Genomic DNA, 20,494 nt, shown 5'->3' on the forward strand with positions numbered 1-20,494 from the left:
CCTTTTGTGTGTGTGTGTCTGTGTGTGTGTGTGTGTGTGTGCAATACCACCACCGACGGTGGTGACATACCAAAGCACAAACAGCGGGGAAAAGCCCCGCGTGAAAACAACTGCCGTCGGCAGCAAAACCCCGAGGCTTCCGAGTCTGTCGGGGAGAGAGAGAGAGCGAGAGAGAGCGCATTGAGGTGCGAGGAGGAGACACACACAAAGTCAAACATCAAAGCGGCCGCTGCGCCCAATCCATCGCCGCCGCCGCCGCCACCGCCGTTAATAAACTTCGCAGCATCAGCCGAGCCGCGCACACGCCGCCAACTGTTACTTACTCACCGCGTTCAACAGACACCGACTTCAGGCTGGTCCTCGGTAACAAACCCCCGCCCCCCCCCGTCCCCATTAACACACACAATCCCACCGTGCGAGAGCATTGCATTAAAAGGCTGACGTGAAGAGGGATGGGGGCGGGCGGAGGGGCTGAGACGTTTCTCCTCAGACGCCGCCTCTTCTCGCGGGGTCGGGTCCGTCCTGTTGCTCAGCCCCGGGTTGAGGGGCGGGGAGGGGAGAAGCCGAGTGACTGGTGACTGACTGGTGCCCCCGTCCCCACCGCCAACCGTTTCAAATGAGCTCTCCGCCATACACTGCCACCGCCAGTCGCACATCCGTTTCAAAGGGGAAACCTCCGAAAGGATAGTTTCATTCTTCAGAACTTTTCCTCCTTCTTCGGGTTGAAAGATTTGTACAAATATGCGCGTCGGACTAACTTGACGTCCGTCCGTCCGTCTGCGGGTCTCGCGCGCGCGTGTTCCCATTTTAATTGACGTGAAGCACGTCCAATGATATGCCTCGATTCGCGGCTGGACGGGTGCCGCGTCCAATCGTAGACGGCAGCACCACCCATTCTCCCGCCCCCCGCTACAACCAACAAGTTAGGTTGAGCGCGGCGTTGCCGGAGTGAAGCGAAAGGACCTTTCCGTTTCCACACGTCGCCTGAGAGGAAAGGGGGGCGGGCGGCGCGCTGCCGGTGGGGGGAGGAGCGATCCCCTATTTCCTCAGCAAAAACACGTTTATTTATTCCTACGTGTCACGCATTACATTAACATTTTAATGAGTTGCCTTGTCGTTATTACGTGACGGTTTTTTTTCCCTTGGTGTGTGTGTGTGTGTGGGGGGGGGTGCAATTGTGATCAGGCACACGAGACGGACGGTCTTTTATGTTTATTTTTTCGCGAGGACAGGGGGGGGGGGTCTTGGGAGGCGCTCTCGAGCTGAGGGTTTTTTTTTGCCCCCAACACAACGAGCGACGCGAGCAACTGTCAGAGCGCGAGCCGGAGAGCGTGCGGCTGTCATGGAGGAGGAGGAGGAGGAGGAGGAGGGCGAGCTCGAGAGGTAACGATTAGACAGCTGGTCGCTTCTCTCAAAAGTCCTGCCGGCCCACCGCCCTGCTCGCGGCGGCCTTTCCTGACAGTCCTGCCCCACCTTTCCTCCCTCCCCCACCCACCCCCCCCTCCCCCCCTCCTCCACCGCCAGTTTGAAACCCCTCATCGGCCCCTCATCGCTTTTGCTCAGAATCGCACAGGTTTTGATGAACCCGGAGGCGGAGCTCCGCCATTTGATCGCCTCTTCCTCCCAATGTCCTCATCCAGTTGGTAGCAACTCTCGCCTCTGAGTCGGAAGGCTGTGGGTTCAAGCCCCGGGTTGGGACTTGGAATCACAAGGTCAAAGCTGACACTCCAGTGCAGTGCTGGGGGGGGGGGGGTGGGTGTTGCGGTGGTGTTGCATTGTCGGAGGTGCGGTCCTTTGGATGAGACGTTAAACTGAGGTCCCGTCTGCCCGATCGGGAGGATGCTAAAGGTCCCATGGCACTACTCGAAAAGAGACAGGAGTATTACCCGGTGTCCTGGCCAACAATTCCCCAAATAAAATTGGTCCCTCACTCCATGGCTGTTTGTGGGATATTGTTGTGCCTGAATTGGTTGCCACATTTCGCACAAAATTCACAGTCAATCCACTTTACAGTTTAAGCTGTGAAGCACTTTGAGAAGTCTGGGTGAACGTGATAAGATGCTGTATTAAATGCAAGGATTGTTATATATTATTATAATAGCCACCCTGCAGGCCTCTTATAACAGAATCCAGCTGTTTCTTAAATTAGTTCTGTGTCATGGCTTGAATGACCCTGTCGGTGCCTCCCACCCCTTATTCCAGTCGCTAACTATCCTCTGGGTTAAGTAATCCTTTACCAGGTTTGTGCTTTCTGCTGATTCTTGGACTCCCTTTTAATTAATATGTCGCTATAGACTCTCCTTTCTCCTTCCGCTACCACCCCCTCATGTGATTCTTCAGACAGCGATCCCTGCTCACTAATGTTTCACAGCCCAGAAGTGAGCGGTGGTCAGTAGTTTCACAGAGTGAAACTGATATCATTTCAGTGAGGTTGGGATGTAAGACATTCCAACATACTGCAACTTGTAGTAGATTATTTGATGTTTGTTATTTTGAAAATAGGTTTTCATGACTTTTTAAAAATACTTTTTTAATCTTGTAATAATCCTTGAATTTGATATATTGCCTTTCATGTCAGAAAGACATCTTGCAGCACTTGAGGATTTAATATAAAATGTATTGACTATTTTGTAGGTGAATGCAGCAGCGTAGTTTTGCATAGCAATGGCCCACACACAGTGATGAAGGAATGACCAATTTTATTTGCAGAATTGTTGGCCAAGAAACCTTGAGAAACTCTCGTTTTTAATAGCACCATGAGATCTTCAATGTCTACCCAAACAGGCAGACAAAATCTAGGTTTGATGTCTCACACGAAGGACAGAATCTCTAACAGTACAGGTTTGTGCTGCATTGTATTGGAATATCAGATGAGACCAGGGGTTCTCTAAAAGTTTGTCCTCCCTAAGTCAAGAAAAAAAATATTCACCCCCCCTCACCAAGACAACACAAAGAACCGAAAATCCCATTTTCCGCAAGAATGCAAGCAACAAAGTAGAAGGGCTTTGATCAATGCATTACAATAAGCATATGAGCGTCAAAAGCACCAATTCTACTTCACTGTGCTGGCCCATGGCCATGGCTTTGCCCCAAAAGAGCACAAATCGCAGCCAAAACAAAACTGCACAAACATTCTTGGAAATAATAATAATAATCCGTGCATTTGATATACCGCTTTTCACGTCGGGAGGATGTCCCAAAGCGCCTCACAGAATACACTGTAAAGTGAATTGACTGTATATTTGTGGGCGAACGCGGCAGCCAATTGCGCACAGCAATGTCCCACAAACAGTCGTGGATTGAAAATGACCAATTTATTATTGTTTTTGGTTTTGGAGGGATTATTATTAGGCTCTGTGTGGAGTAAGGAAACTTGCCCAAGGTTTCGCCCTGTGCCTGGAATTGAACTCAGGTCTCTCGCTTGCAAAGCGAGTGCTCTAATCACTGAGCTACAGGAAATCACAACACCAAACAATTACAGAGCATCCATCAGTCCCACCCCATCAGTGGGAAGAATTTGAGTCTGTCTCCTCACCTATACAAAGTAGTGGAATTCTGGGTTGCAATATAGAAAGGTAAAGGCTGGGTTTGGCTTTGCGGGAAGCGATGTCACGGGCTTGGCAGTTGGGAGAAGAGTTGTTGCAGGGCCTAACTGTCGGGGATGTGGCCGTGCCAGGCCAGCCCTGCCGTGTGAAACCTGAGACTCAACCGCACATAACCATCACCTCCACTCCCCACAGTTAGAGAACCTCTGGCCTAGAATGAGTTTAAAGTCTAGAATGTGATACTTGAGCCCACACCCTTTTGATTTGGAGGTGAGAGTGCTAAACCAGGTGCCTGTTATTTGAGAAAAGGGGAAGGCTGGCACTCATCAACAATGCAATACTGTTGCAAGTACCTAACTCGAATGTCAGTATAGAATTGTGCTTGATAAAACTCAACAACAACAACTTATATAGCTAGTGTCTCAGAGCGCTTAACTGTGGTGGAATCTGACTCCGAGCCGGGGTGGTGGAGAGATGACCGTAAGCACAGTTGAAAAGGTTTTCAGGCGGGATTTGAAAAAGGGGAGAGAGTGGGCAAGATTGAGGAAGAGTGTTCCAGAGTTTCGGGGAGACATACAATCCAACCCACATCCTGCTCAACAGGACAGCTTTGTAGCCACCACTGTTTTTTCTGATTAAGAACTGAACAAGGCATACTGCACTGCTCCAGTAGTCCAAGTTAAAAAACAGCCACTTATAAAAATGGATTTAAGTTTCATATTATATCTTACTTCTGGCACAAAGCAAAGGGAAATTGGACCTCTATTAGAGATAAACATTCGTTCTTCTGACTCCAGCCTGCTATAGCAGCATGGAGGACAATATACAAATGTCATTGAAGTTCTGCATCAGGGGAATTGGAAGGATATCCAAGAGGTGGTTTTAGTTCCTTTTACTTGCTACAAAAAACACAAATGCAGGATGTTTATAAAGGAAAGGTTAGTGAAGTATTCATTTTCTTTCTCCCCTCTCCCCTTTGCTCCTGCCAAATCTTAGTAGCAGCAATTTTGTCTTCCTTTCCCTCTGAGCCATTTCATTGTGAAATGAGACCTCTCAGCAAGCAGCACCAGAGAACACATCTGGATGGGTCCTGGATACTCGTCAGCAAAATTCAGTGACTCGTATACAGATCATACTTTCTTATCTTCAAAACCCTTTACTGAACCAGCTAATTCCTTTAGGGGATTTCCTGGAAGATTAACTTGCTAATGAACTTTGGAGAATTTAGTAGTCATGTGTAGGTAAAAATAAGGGAGAGAAACTATTTCAAAAGCGGTTTCCTATCTGGTCGTTGTGTTTCTGATTACCGTACAATTAATGGAGCATCTGCTTTATATGAAACATACTTAATTTTCTTTCTTGCTCTTTCCCCCCACCCGAACATATACAGTTGCAAAGTCCCTGCCACTGCTCTCCTTTTTATCAGCTGCCTCAGCACAAAACAAAAATTAAATATAGGACAAATATGGCAACCCCATGGTTATGTTCTAAACTGAAGTTTACTGAATCAGCTAATTGCTCTATAAGAATTCCTGAGAGATACTTCCTGATGAACGGTTGGGAATTTACTGTACGTAGAAATTAGGAAGAGAAACTATTTCAAATGAGTTTCCGATCCAGTGGTTTTGTTTCTCATTGTAGAATAAATGGAGAATCCGCTTCAAATTAAAAGTACTAATTTCTCTTTCTTCCCCCACCCAAACAAGTCAGTTATAGCGACTGTGCCACTGCTCTATTTTCGATAAGCTGACACAGCACAGAACAAGAATTAAATATGAGACAAATATGGCACCCATAAACTATGTTTATGTTCTCTAATCATACAATCTCTTCCAGCAACATTACGGTTTCTTGTATGAAATAATAAATTGAGATAAGCCACGATATATCATTTCTGTCTGGAGAAGCTAAGCAATTCCAAGAATGGAGACAGAAGTTTTGGCCTCAAAAGGCAGCATGTTTAGCAATACGACCAGAACTAGTCCATTTATTAAATTTAGGTATCTTATCAATCATGATTTAAAGAATCATCATTCTTTGATTATGATATACAATGTAGAAAGAAAATGAATGGAATGTTGGCTTCACATGTGGATTTATGCTGAAGCTGTTGATGGAATATTTAACATCACAACCCATATTTCACCACAGGCAAAATATCTTAAGTTGATATCTCATCAACTCAAAACTGTCCTACCAGTAGACTGTCATGATGGTCTTGTGACAAGTTGACCAGAATTTCATTTCATTTGGGTTAGGCTGATAGTATTCACCATCTCATGTGGGCTAAATTAGTAGCCAATACTGCAGCACTCTTTTGTTTTATCTACTGCATTTCCAATCCAATCTTCCAAAGAATTCATGAGCAATAAAAAGATTCTCAAATTATAGTTGAGGCTAATTTCTTTTTTCATACGTTTTGTAGCACTCCATAGTACTGTAATTCAATTTCTAGGAAATCAACTCTTATCAATTTGACTGTTCACTCCGTTCAGCAAACACTGACTTCAGATGTCCTGAACTACCTCACCATTGATGGATGAGCTTTCTGCCATTCTGAAAACCATCCCGGATTCCCTCCACGTCACCCCTCCTCATTTTCAAACCCCCCCCCATTTAACTGCATTTTTAGTCATCTTTCCCCCACCCTCCCCAAAACTGACTGTTCAGCGCCTTGGGACGTCCTTCCGACGTGAAAGGCGCTATACAAATGTAATCTTGTTGTTGTTGCTGTTGTGTGTGAAGCTGTGAAGCAGTTTGAAACTTGCTGACCAGCTTATAAAGTGCTATGTAAATATGCATTTTCACATCTCAGCAATTGAATACTGCTTTTCCCAAAGGCAAATATTTCTAAATTTGTTCAGAGTTGTTTCAAAACAGTGTGCAACACCTTACAAACTTAATTGCGATGCTGCTCAACATGTTAATTATAGTGTGGGAGTCCGACCCAGGACCTTGAAAATATAGTTTGGCAGTTGAAAGGTTGCTGAGTTATTAATACAGCAATCATATGTATCTTCTCTGACCTCAAAACTGATTTAGAGAAGATATTCATTGCATATCTGCAATAAAAGCTCATCACAGCAGGTTCTTATTGCTGAGTTAATGTATACAGTATTCACTAAAAGCCAACTTAAAAAAAACTATAGCTTTGGAAATGTGAATTTCTTTAGCTTATGACTATAGTGTAATTATGAATGTCTTGTGCAGCAACTCTTGTAGCGTTTTTCATTCATCCTACTAATTTCTATCTTGTGATGTCCGCAAGATATCTTGTGTATTTCAGCATTTAAAGATTAGGAGCTTGCCTTTTCTCAATCTTATTTTCTGCAATGAAAAATAGAGTTATGTAAGCTTCTTTGTACTAACCCCCTGAATCATCATTGTTCTTCCAAGAAGTTATTTCTCTTCTTACATTGTTAAATGTATAAACTTTTATATTGCCATTTTAGCTCAACAAACGTCTTAAAAAGTTTCCTGTTAATTCTGTGACTTCATCACTACTTGTGCTGAAGAATCACTCAGTTAGCACTTTGTGTGTTGAGATCAACACCTTCAAATGTTGTATCAGTTTTTTTTATTGATCCAAAAATGAAAGTTATTCATGTTTGTAACAGTTGTGCTTTTCTCTGGTTGGCCCAATTGACAAGTAGATTAGATTTAAAAAGACTGTTGTTGCTGTGCCTTGGATACAACTACTGTAGGTTTAGTACAGTTGGATTAGACATTACGGATTCTATGATAAAATGAAAATGGCACTAAAAGAAAATTATCTTGTGTACTGTAAGTCAATTATAATTTTGCCATCTGAAGCAGCTTAAAATATTTTGCCTACACAGTTACTACACTTCACAGTAAATCCTTTCAAGCACATTGCGATGCCCTCCTGACATGAAAGGCACAATATCAAATGCAAGGATTATTTAGTAGTATTTGTAGTTATTTAAAAGCTAACCAGTTTTGCCTAACAGTTTTTTGACTAGGGAAGTTCTTTTATTAGTAATTTCAGAAATGTCACAGCAAAATATCGATGTGTACAAAGGTCTCCCTTTGGAAGATCCATAAAACCAATTTAAAAATTCATTTGATACTGGGTTATCTCAAATCACTCACACAATTAGTTAGAGTGATTTTAGGTAGGCAAATGTTGCACTTAATATGCACCAACAATGCCTTATGAATGGCAAAACTTGTGCTTGTGGACTTGTTGAAATTACCCTTGTTTCTCCAAGAGTAGGCCCAGCAGGTCTCAAGTGTGTGGGGTAAATAATCTTGTTTTGCATTTACTTGCTTATTTGTTCAACAATTGCACTGTTTTTCTTGCTAGACACTCTATTAGCTTTTTTTTCCCTATGTTTCTTTCTCTTCCCCTCTCTTTCTCCAACTTGTGCATTGGCATACCAAAAAAAAGTTTTCTGTGATTTGATTGGACTGAAAATATGACAGAAGAACTTTTGTTGTGCTATAGCAAACACATTTCGAATGGCTCCAAAATCCTAAATATATGACATTATGAAAACATTGTTTTTGGATTAAGTTCATATTTTTAGGATTCAAATAGTTTGTTAATCTGTTTCTTAAGGGTTATCATTCTACTTCTTGGGTGAGGGTTGCATTATAGCCTTCTAGTGCACCGAGAGATGTCACTTTTAATCTATCTAAACTTCTGGTAATACTGTACTGTATTTTTAATGTTTGGCACTGAACTTTGTCACTCACCTCCACTCAGTTTCCACTACTGGGAAGAGAGGGGGTGGTGGAAGTACATTAATGTTTCTATCAAGAAATGATTACACTAACTCCCTCAGTGACTTAGTTGGTAAAGCTACTGATGGATGAGTAATTTGAGCCATGCAGATGAGCAAGATCCCACAATCAGTCCCCATGTGTGTTGAGTTAGTTGATCTCTGCTTGGTTAGTAAGTGAGTTTAGCATCCCCGGGATAGGGAAGGAGTTCCATCTCTTAAGTCAGTACTGTAATGTGTACATGAGGATTGGGTTGACCAAGAGATCTCCTTAACCAAATAGCCTACCAGATTTTGTTTTTCGGGTTCACACAAAGAATGGTCAGGAAAATGAAGTGGCCAGCAACTGTTGAACCTCATTAATCAGTGCCTTCATGAGAATAGGTAAAATTTACACTCCTTTCTATCTACCCTACCTGCCTCAAAAAAAATCCTTGCATTTGATATAGCGCTTTTCACGTCTTCTAGACGTCTCAAAGCACTTCACAGAATATACTGTAAAGTGAATTGACTGTATATTTGTGGGCGAAACGGGGCAGCCAATTGCGCACAGCAGTGTCCCAAAAGCAGTCACAGATTGAAGTGACCAATTTATTATTGCTTTTTTTCTTGAGGGATAATTATCAGGTGTGTGGAGTAAAGAAACTTGCCCAAGGTTTCACCCTGCCAAGAATATACTGTAAAGTGAATTGACTCTATACTTGTGGACAAAACATGGCAGCCAATTGCGCACAGCAGTGTCCCACAAACAGTCGTGGATTGAAGTGACCAATTTAGTTTTTTTATATATATGGACTATATATTCCAGTTTTTAATAAGGCAAACCACTTTATAATAATAATAATAATCATTGCATTTGATATAGCACTTTTCACCTCTTCTAAACGTCTCAAAGCTCTTCACATAATATATTGTAAAGTGAATTCACTGTATATTTGTGGGTGAAAATGCGGCATCAATTGCGCACAGTAGTGTCCCACAAACAGTTATGGATTGAAGTGACCAATTTTTTTTATTGAGTGATTATTATCAGGCGTGTGGAGTAAGAAAACTTGCCCAAGGATTTTGCCCTGCCGGGAATTGAACCCAGGTCTCTTGCTTGCGAGGCGAGCGCTCTAACCACTGAGCCAAAGGACTTTATGATGATTATGTGTTAAATGAATTGTCGCCTAGTATGTCAAAATAATGTGAGGCAGCAATAAAGACGGCAAACGGGATGCTGGGCTATATTGCTAAATGAGTTGAATTTAGAACCCCGTTCGTCATACTCAGCGCTCAGGTCAGACCACATCTTGAGTATTGTATACTGTTCTGGTTACCGCTACCACATACTGTTCTAGTTATCACTACCACATAAGGGCCTCGCTCAAGATCTAGAAGTGGTGCAGAGGAGAGTAACACGGATGATACCCTGTGTTAGAGGAACAACAACTTGCACTTACATAGCCTCTTCCACGCAGGGTAGCATCTCAAAGCGCTTAACAGTGGAGGAGCCTGACTGGGGGGGAGGGGGGATGTGGCCATAAGCACGGTCGAAGAGGACGATTTTCAGGTGGGATTTGAAAAAGGGAAGAGAGGGGACAAGGCGGAGGGATTGAGAGAGAGTGTTCCCGAGTTTTGAGGTGTAGTGGCTGAAAGAGTGACCACCGATGGTGGGGCAGAGGGTGTGAGGCACAAACATCAAGGCCGGTCGGTGTCAGCTGAGTGGAGATGCCGGGTGGTGGATTGGGAAGTGAGGAGGTTGGAGAGGTAGGGAGGTGCCAGGGAGTAAATGGATTTGAACACGAGTGTGAGGATCTTGAAATCGATCCATTTGGTGATGGGGAGCCAGTGGAGCCTGGCCAGAACTGGTGAGATGTGGGTACAGAGGTTGGTCCGGGTAGGTATGCGGGCGACAGAGTTTTGAATGAACTGGATCTTTTGAATGGTGGAGCTGGAGAGACCGTCAAGGGGTGCGTTTGAATAATCCAGGCGGGAGGTGACAAACGCATGCACGAGGGTTTTGGCTGCCTTTGGGGTAAGGTACAGTAGGAGGCATGTAATGTGGCGGGGGTGGAAAAAGGTGGTCCTGGTCAGCAACCGGATGTGAGGGAGGAAGGATAGTTGGGAGTCCAACCGAACGCCTGGAGGAATGAGCTATGAACAACAATTAGACAACCTAGGGCATTTCAGTCTGGGAGAAGACAACTTAGGATCTCATAGAAATGTACAAAATTTTGGAAAAGTAAACCCAGATCAATACTTCAGGATATATCAAGACAGTAAAACAAAAAGACATAGGTTTAAAGGTATAAAGAGCAATTTCAGGACAGATATCAGGAAGTTATTCTTTTCTCAAAGGGCAATAAATAACTGGAACAAGTTGCCAGGAAAAGTGGTAGAGGCTAGGACACTGGACTCGTTTATAAAGAAGCTTGAAGCTGTGATGAGGGTATGATGGGGGCTATTCTGGAGTCATAAGATTGGATGAGCTGAAGGGCCTTCTTCGTCCGATCTTGTGTTATCAAACAGGCTTGGAAAACCTGACAATTATTCATGTGTGATGGGTTGCATACTTTTCGAGTGCCAATTTCTAATTATCCAAACAAAATTTTCCAGTGGAATGTAATACCACTGAACAAGGCATCCAAATGCCTTGTACAATGTCAAGGCTCATTCCACCCAAGAAGTATATTTGTCTTGCTATTATTGCTATGAATAACAAATGGACAGTGCTTATACTTCTCCTTCCTCACATTATGTAAAGCTAAGAAATATTCTAGCTGGTGTTGTATAAAATAGTATAAATTCATCATCCGATTTTTTTGCTTCATATTTGTGTTATAACTTGTATTTTCTTTTAAATTTACTGCCATCAAAACATATTAAATACAGTATAAAAACCTAATTTAACATAACAATGTAGCATGATGAGGGGTGGGGGGAGGAGAAGAGAGAAATAGAATACAGTGCCTGTTCCTGATTATCATCCAGCAAATACTTAAATACAACTTTGGGCAGCTGGTGTCTTGTAACTGTTCCCTAGCAGAGCCAACTTAATTTTAGAGAGATGGGAAGTATCAAAATTGTTGTTACCTCACTCACCAGGATGAAAGATCAGGTGGTTGCTCAAAATTCACATAGTTGGTAAATTTAGAGATCTTATCTTAATTTATGCTGACTTCTAAACATACTATCCTTGGCGGTGTGAACTTCTACTGGGAAATTCTGATTAAAAGCTCACACTGCCCAAATCTACAAATTTACCAATTATTGCGGAATCACCCCTTGGTGTCTAATTAAATATGCATGCACTATGTGTTAATTTTATTGTGAATTAATTCAATAGTATACCACTTATTTCAGTTATCAGTTATGAAACTTGCAAAATCATGATTACAATACGTGGGTTGAGGTTGCTAATATTAGAAACTTGCACTTAGCATAGATGAAGCAATTGCTTTAACTCACAAATCATCAATGGTGAATTTGTATTACAGAAAAATAGTCATAGCTATTGTTAATACAATCACAAACATATTTGGCTTTCTTCAATAGAATACATTTGTGCAAGTTATTTATGGAGCTGCAGTAAAAAAGTGGATCATAGACTTTATTGTTCCATTCCTCAAATCAGTCAAAAAATAGAAAACCTCCTAGAAAACCTTTGAGTTGATTTGACCTTCAGTCAAAGGTTCTTTTAAAATGTTATTGAAGAGCTGATTCTGTAACTAGCTGTTTCTTAACATTAAATATAAAACTGTTCGTTGGTTGAGCTTAGTTACACATGGCCAATGCTTGCCTAAATCCCTGTTCAATGCTATTTGGAGCAGGAACTATTAATCTGGCTTTCTGCTCCTAATCACTACTGCTGGATCATATCGGCTGCAACCTTATATCCTGAGCATAATTGTGACAAACTCATCTCTTATAGTGTATGACAATACAGCATAAAATGGTACAATTTCTCAGATTTGGTACTTTAGCTTGATTAGAAACGTGCTATTTTACCTCAGATATGGAGAGTAACAATGCAAATGGAAGATGTGAAGAAATCTATAGACAGTTGGAGGGTGAGCTGGGAAGAATTTTAATTTCCCTCAATAAAACTACCTTTTTTTTAAAAAAACAGGAAAGCTGTGCAAGAACTTCTTACAGAGGCAAAGCGTGGAAAAGCCAGAGCTGAATCTATGGGGCCCATGGGCTGGTAAGAATATGTCTGAAATTACACTAAACAAATTCAGATATAAAGAATACATTGATGTGGTGTTTCCATGCATAATTTTTAAATGTATCTTCCTATCTGTCATTTTAATTTTTAAAATGTGTACAGTTTTTCGTGGAAGGCAGATGAAATTCATCTTCTCTCTTGAAAAGTTTGAAGCCTTGAGTTTATGGCGAGATTTCATTAAAATTGAACATTAGTTTACAGTAATTCAGTGGAGTAAGGAAAAAGTCTTATTGACTTGTTTTTATTGTTTACATTTGCAAGATTCATCCATTTAATAGCCTGGATAACATCAAATTTCTGAGCCAATGAATACATCAGCAAGCAAATAAATCTAATACCCTTTCATTCAGCAGAGATTATTAGAAAACATAAGAAAACAGGAGAAAGTTGGTTGGGCTCCCTTGGGCTTCAATTCCCACAGCGGACCATTTAATGTTCTACACAAGAACTGCTGATCCCATTCAATGTACTAACCCAAGAGCTATTTTTCCGTGATGGATATGTCTGAACATTGTAAAGCATACCTAGTCATCTGTTCAAGAAGAAAAACAAAACAACAAATTACCTTTATATAGCGCCTTTCATATTGGGAGGACATCCCAAAACGCTGTCCAGTCAAGGATGTGCACTGGTTGTGAAAAGATGAAATAGATGATTTGGATTCTGGTCAGCAAAACTAGTATTTTACTATCCCAGATTAGCATCTACTGCTTAAACCACCTGCAGATATGAAGCAGGAAGATAACCTTCCTAGAATAATAATAAATAATAGTCCTTGCATTTGATATTGGGTCTTATCAGAGGCGCTTCATCGGATTTAACTGGAGTAAGTAAACTTGCGCACCATTTTGCCCTGTTGGGAATAGAACCCAGGTCTCTCACTTGCGAAGTGAATGCTCTAACCACTGAGCTACAGGACTCCACATATATTTTATATATATATTATACATTTTCTTCTACTTTTGACATAGAATGCTGTGGCCTAATAAAGGTTTGATTTAATATCGACTGATTGATTACAAATGGCAAGATAAAATAATGGGGAGAGAGGTGATTACTGGAAGATTATCATCCTTGTAAAACTTTGAAAATTGCAAGTAAAATACGCCTTGAGGCACAATTTCTTTCTGGCTATCATAAATATGTGTAAATTGCAAAGCACAGTAAATGCAAACTTGTTTGAATCCATTTAACATTGGTAACTTCAGCAATCTTATCAGCATGAAAGCAATCTTATATAAACTTACTACTTGATAGTGTGAGTTTCCACAGCCTTATACCCGAAGATAGAATGATTTATGATTAGAAAATAATTTGAGTTTCTTTAGGTCTCTCCAATTTTTAGAGCACTCAGCTGTATAATGTACATGGATATAATTGAATCATGCAGGGCAGTTTGATTTGTCATCTAAAGCAAAACCTACTGAGATTTTCAATTAGTTTCCTGTATGTAGTAGGTTCCATAACCTTTGTAACTTCTGCTACAAATAATGAATACTGAATAAGTATTCAGTAATCTCTATGCAGTGTTTTGATATATAGGACATTATCTATGTGAAAGGCGCTATACAAATGTAATTTGTTGTTGTTCCTTTCACCATCTATCACCAAGCTGAAATTAGCCAAATGCAATAATTAGCCATATGATATACATCAAGCTACATTTATAGTATGTTTAAATAGAAAAAAATCTTGACACATATCTGCCAAGAACACAGTGTTTTTACAAAGAATTACACTACAGACAGCTGGAATTTATGCTGTATTAAATCTTACGAAATCTGATGGCAATGTTTGTAAATCCTCATCCTCTGCAGAACAGAACAATCAAACCTATTCATACTTGTACCCTTTTTATTTCAGGATGAAGTGCCCGCTCCCGGGAGCCAACAAGCGGTTTCTTGTTAATACCATTAAGAATACTTTACTCTCTTCAAGGCAAGCTTGTGACACTGATCAAGGGAAAAATGCTAAGGAATCAGATCAGAACAAAAAGGAATGGCGAAAAAAGGAAAAAACTCTCAAAAGTGACTACCATCACCATAAACACCATCCCTACAAACAGAGCTCAAAGACTAGGTTAACAACTAACCGTTCCCCATCTCGAAGAGAAAGAGAAAACAAAAAGAGAAATAGTACAAATAAACACTAGAATCCAAAATATATTTAAAAATTCTGTGCAAAAGAGCAGCCATAGTAATGAAGTGAGAAGTGTAAATGCAAACTCAGGTCATATCAGGAAAAAAAAGGTCACTTCAGATATTTCATGGAGAAATGCTCTCAGCACACTAACTGATATTTAGATAATTCTTGCAAACATATCTTATTTGTTCTGTTTAATTATGACAGCAGTGCACAGTCTCGTGACGGGTGCTAAATGAATGCAAGGTTTGTGAAATGCAAGATAGTTGCTCTTAAGTTATTAATTCTCATAAATAGAAGCAGGGAATCCAAAATAAAATGCAGATGTTTCTTTAAAAGAAGATTTATGAACATCTGCAGCAGAGTGCAGTAATTAGTTAGTAACCTACAGATACTTATTTTTGTAGACTTACTGTGTTTGTATCTGTGCTGCATTGGGAATTTCTCAGTCATGAGTAGTATTAAATGCAAGAATCTTTAAATAAAAAAATAACGTTTTTCAATAATTGGTAGACTTTATATCTACTACAAAACTTTGTACAACATGATCCTTGCTAGACTGGCAAAGTTCAATTAATCTCAACTTGTTTGTTTTCACATGTTCAGTTCTGTTTTCAGGTGTAACATTAATTGTTGTACGGAACATGATTATGCTAAATAGAAGTAAGCACTTACCAATAAATCAACAGTGTCTTTAGTGAAATAATCCATTACTCCTAAGGATCTGTAGATGAGGGTGTTGATTTTTGATAATTTCATTTCACCGTGTTTTTGCTGCTGAAATTCTGTGATTAAACCTTTAAAAATTATTTTCCTTGGAATATTAAATTAAGTTCAAGTGCAAAAGGAGGTTTTGAGATTTCTGTGACTATCCATCAAAATTTTATCCAGGAGATAATGGGCAGGATACCAGGAGTATCTCCCTTCTCTTTTTGAATCGTGCGATGAGACCTTTAACTTCCACCAAACGAGAAGATGGGACCTCAGTTTAAAGTTACATTTGAAGGACAGCACCTAATAACGCAGCTCATCCCCAGGATTCCATTGGAGTGTCAGTCTGGACTGAGTTCAAAGCCTTAATGTGGGGTTTGAATCCAAAACCTTCTGACTCAGATGCGAGAGTGCTACCAACTGAACCTGGATGACATTGTTAATGTTTTAGTTGTAACAAAATGGGAATGTTTGAATTCATCTCAAAGTGCTCATCACTGAATTAATTGTTCTGTTGGGAATGTTAAATTTAGAACAAACTTCTCATCACTGTTAATAATCCTTGTACTTGATATAACGCAGCACACAGAAGTGTCACGCAGACAGTTGTGGATTGGGACGTCCTCCTGACGTGAAAGGCGCTTTATAAATGGAATCTTGTTGTTGTTGTTGAGTGACCAAATTCTTTTTTATATTTTTAAGGGATAGTTTCCCCCCCTAAAGAAATCCATCAATTGAATAACAACTGGGTACCTGTTTACTGCTGGGTAAGACTGGGATCTTTATTGTCTACCTGAAAGACAGCACCTGTGACAATGCTGGCTACCCCTGCACTGCCAGCCTAGATTAAGAGTAAAAAGCATTAAGCAGACTGGCTTATTGTCTCTTAATTGAAAACAAATGTGGTCAGCTGGTTGTCTTGACACATGTGGAAACCCATTATCACTCTTAAGAGTATCTAAACCAAACTGAGACTTCCATGCATCCCACCTACGCATGGAGATAGATTGTTGGAATGCAATGAACACTCCAATACAATAATATTTTGTTAATATTTTTTATTAATAATATTTTTAAAAACAATTTTGAAATACAGCAACCTTGCTATGCTTTTTTTTGTATTTCAACACTTTGGGTATTTACCATAGAAGTATTTATTTTGGGGGAGGTGGAGGTTGTACAAGTTGAGCATTGTGCTAGTTACCAACAAACTATTTACAAAAATGTTTTCAACGAACTTACAGATGTTGAGAGAATTCTGACTCAAATATCAAAATGTAATTGGACATTACCAATGGGAGTTGATTATGCATGCAATTTCACACCATTGAGATAATAGCGTATGGGCATCTTATCAGCAGGAAGATTAATTTCTTACCCTTGTGACTGCACAGAATAGGGCAAGTTGTTTGAATTGACTCAGTCATTGCTTTTAACACACAAAATATTTATCAATGCAATTTTGTTGCGGAAAGAGATTTGGTGCCTATTTTAAAGGATGCATTTTCCTTAAATCTTACAATTCCTTAAGAAAAGGTATCATTTAGCTATAGATATATTTTAAGGGACAGAATTTGCATGGTCCCTTTGTAAATGGAGCTTGTGAGTTCAATAGCTCTAATTGATTTCCATTATCCTTGGAAGTGACCCTGAATCCAGGCCCTCATAACTCATTGAACAATGAAGGCAACCAGGCAGTCTGAAATATTAGGTGTATTTATCATCTGTCAGCCAATGCTGCTTAGAAATAATAATACTTGCGTTTGATATAGCGTTATCACGTCTTTGAGATGTCTCAAAGCACTTCACATAATATACTCTAAACTGACTGTATATTTTGTGGATGAAACATGGCACACAATTGCACACAACAGTGTCCCACAAACAGTCATGGATCGAAGTGACCAATTTATTTTTTTTACAAAATGAATTATTACCCCCGGAAAAGCGATCAGCCAAATGACTGGCAGAGTGTACACACTTTGATTTTTGGGTAATTTTGACTGTATTTTTGATAATAAAAGTTCAGTCTCTGTGTTAGTCCTATATTGTTATTTCTGTAATGCACAATTTTGTTTCCCTGAACATATTAGTACAAAAGTTTAAGTGTGCTACAAATTCCAGCCATTGTTTCAAAATATACAGTACTGCATTTATTTTTTATAGATTTACCCTAAAAGTTAGGGCACACGTTGAACAAAATACAGTAATGAATCACCCAATAAACCATTTGTTGCAGAAATTCTGGTCAGTGTAACCCAAAGCGCTCTTGGCAATGTCCAATTATAACGGGAGAGATCCCATTAACTGCTGAGTTTACCAAAAGCAACAATATGTATGATATGACTGGAATTTCAACCTATTGGAGCTCATTCACAAGCATAAACTTTTGTTTTTACTTTGTTATTATTCTTGATTGTGATTAAACAAACTAGAAATATTCTTTTCAAAAAATATTATAGCACAATTTGAAATAACAACTGTACACTACAGAACAAATCCAAATGAGGAGGCAGCACAGACATGCTGGTAGCCTTTACTGTAGAGGAGCCCCAAAGGGGTAATTAACAGCTGGAAAGGGTTAACCAGAGGGTGGTAAGGGCGAGGATGTTGGACTCCTTCAAGAAACTATTTAATGCTCTAATGGGAGAACAATTTGCTGGGTTTCTAAAGTTTGTCCAGAAACAAAAGTCACTACATTTTACAGCATATCCCGTAAAATGATTTGAGACGTCCTTCTGAGATGAAAGTCATTATACCAAATGTAAGAATTATTAATATTGTTATTAGCCTTAGGATGAGGCATTAAACCGAGGTTCTGTATGTGTGTCCACATAGATATTAAAGGTAGACATTATTGACATGGCATTTGAAAAGAGAATAGAGCTTCTCCTGGTGTCCTGACTAACAATCCCCATGATAAAATTGGTCATTCACTTCATGGCTGTTTGTGAGACATTACTGCGCACAATAATGTCTTATAAACAGCCATGTTATTTGGATTGTTGGCTGCTGATTCACCTACAAAATACAATCACTTCGCATTACAATAAATCTTGTTTCCTGATATGAAAGACATAGTAAATTCAAGGAATAGTAATATTGTAGTGAAATCAAATCAGCTGAAGGGCCTTTTTCATCCGTACATCTTGTGATCTTATTTAATATTATTTTTGTCAATGGCACATAATCATGGTCTGTTATCTGAATTTTAAAGTGCTTTTTGGATTTTCAAACTATATTATATTTTTCACTTGGTTTCCTTCAAATCTGAATGAAATACAAACAGCTTGGCCAACCAAACATCTACAAATTACATTTCAATAACTTTAAACCAGTTTTATTAAATTTTCACTGAACTTGATAAATTACTTCTTGTCAGACTATAGGTTCCTTTTAAAAATTGTACATGCTGGGGAAATCTTTTATGCATTATCTAATGAAACATCTTTATGTTATAAATACTAATGGCAGGAAACAGGAGACAGAACATCAAAATTATGTTTGATTTATTCCATGGGTGAATTATTCTGTCCTAAACAGGTTATGTGATCAGACTATCATTAATAAATCACTGTGATCATGTGTTCTGTTTTTATTTTGGTACTTTTCTTCTCACGAGCTACACTGAACGCACTGACTCCTCCAGAATATAATTGCACGAGTGCTAGCCAACCTCTACTTCCATTCCACATGGTCATTGTTTATATGTGAGTGTTGGCAAGCTAGTCAACCATTGGGATCATCAAATGTGAGCTCTGTCCTGTTTCCTTCAATATCCAAACAAAAGCACTTTCCAGTAGAGGTTATTCGATCGTGATAATGAAATGGGAAACCCACCTGTTTCCCTAACCCAGGGTCGCTGAGGTGTGAATGACATCATACCAACTGTTGTCCCAATTGAGATCAACTAACTCAATACAGATCAAGATTCAAATATGTGAACACCTTTGGTTATGCATTAGTGTTAATACTGGAAAGCTGCTTTACCCACTGGAGTAGGCCATTGGAGGAGCTACAGAATTAAGCATTGTGAATCTCCCCTCTCACCCCCACCACTCCCAATTGAATTGTACAAGATATGGCATTGAGGATTTGATTTAAATAAATATTTTAGAGTATTAGATTTGTGGTTGCAAAATACAATTTAACTAATAATTAATTCCTGGTATTTTATATATTCATGTTTTTTGTGCCTGTTGTGTATTTAGTTCTATCCCAATCAGTAAAGAGCTGTTGTAAGTGATGAGTGAAGATGTGCTGTTATGTTCTATGCAATTGAATAAAACTTTATGTGCATTTAAAAGGATGGTACCCCATTATGAAACTAAGAGTGAGTTTTTCAGTAATCTTGTAAATCAAAAAAAACTAAATAATTGTAATGAACATAAAGTAAAGGAGTTTAAAGAAGCTTTAGAAAAAATACAACATATTTGTGAGGGAATTTTAGAAAAAAGAATTACTTATAGAGAATAGTGTGCTCTATATTGCATTTGGAGTACATAAAGAATGCCAATTGCAAGTGATTTAAAAAAATGTTATCTTGGTGGATTAAAAGATTGTTTTTTATTTAATGAGTAAACAACAGCCTTTTTCCTTTGATTTTTTGGCGGTTTGTTACTGTGGTTGTGTCAGAGCTCAGGAAACAATCAGGAAATATCCAATGAAAAGTTTCACAAAGGAGTTTGAGCTGTTTTAGATCAAAAGAATAATGCAGCTGGAGGAGTCTACTGTTATTTGAAGACAAAGCTTGTTCTGTGTGCGTCAAACATTTCTGTTACTTAGACGCACATTTCAATTCCTATCAAAGCATGTTCACATTTATTTTATCTTTAATGTAAAAAGCAGCCCGCCAAATGGAAATGAATGTTACCTATGTAACATAAGAACATTTACTGGCTAGTATTTAATTACAACAAAATTTCTGCCTAACTTTATCTCACATTATTAGCACACCCAATGACACATAGCAGTTTCTTAATATTCTCTTAATTTGTCCATCAATCACTAAAAAAAAGAAATGCAGAAATTATGGTGTTCCAAAAAATATATAGCATTCCACAAAATACCGTAAATTTGTGTGGTATTGCTTTAATACAATATTAATGTACCGCAAAACCAATTTAAGTATTTAAACGACA

At 39.3% G+C, this 20,494-nt stretch overlaps 2 protein-coding genes across 2 annotated transcripts in view; one reads left to right on the forward strand and one right to left on the reverse strand.

Annotated features, from left to right (window-relative positions):
- Nucleotides 1–383, reverse strand: part of lnx2a (ligand of numb-protein X 2a) — a 61,733-nt gene extending 61,350 nt beyond the window's left edge. Inside the window, exon 1 of the mRNA XM_007900613.2 lies at nucleotides 328–383. The gene's annotated coding sequence lies outside the window, so the exon portion shown is untranslated. The remainder of the gene's footprint in view (nucleotides 1–327) is intronic.
- Nucleotides 384–1,284: 901 nt separating this feature from the next.
- si:ch211-140b10.6 (uncharacterized LOC103183253) lies at nucleotides 1,285–15,484 on the forward strand. The gene is given in 3 exon segments (NM_001292637.1): nucleotides 1,285–1,383; nucleotides 12,402–12,476; nucleotides 14,364–15,484. Coding segments are annotated over 3 exon segments (405 nt in total). The 5' UTR covers nucleotides 1,285–1,342; the 3' UTR covers nucleotides 14,653–15,484.
- Nucleotides 15,485–20,494: the final 5,010 nt, after the last annotated feature.

Source organism: Callorhinchus milii, unplaced genomic scaffold (assembly GCF_018977255.1).
Source record: "Callorhinchus milii isolate IMCB2004 unplaced genomic scaffold, IMCB_Cmil_1.0 Scaffold4, whole genome shotgun sequence".
Taxonomy (NCBI): domain Eukaryota; kingdom Metazoa; phylum Chordata; class Chondrichthyes; order Chimaeriformes; family Callorhinchidae; genus Callorhinchus; species Callorhinchus milii.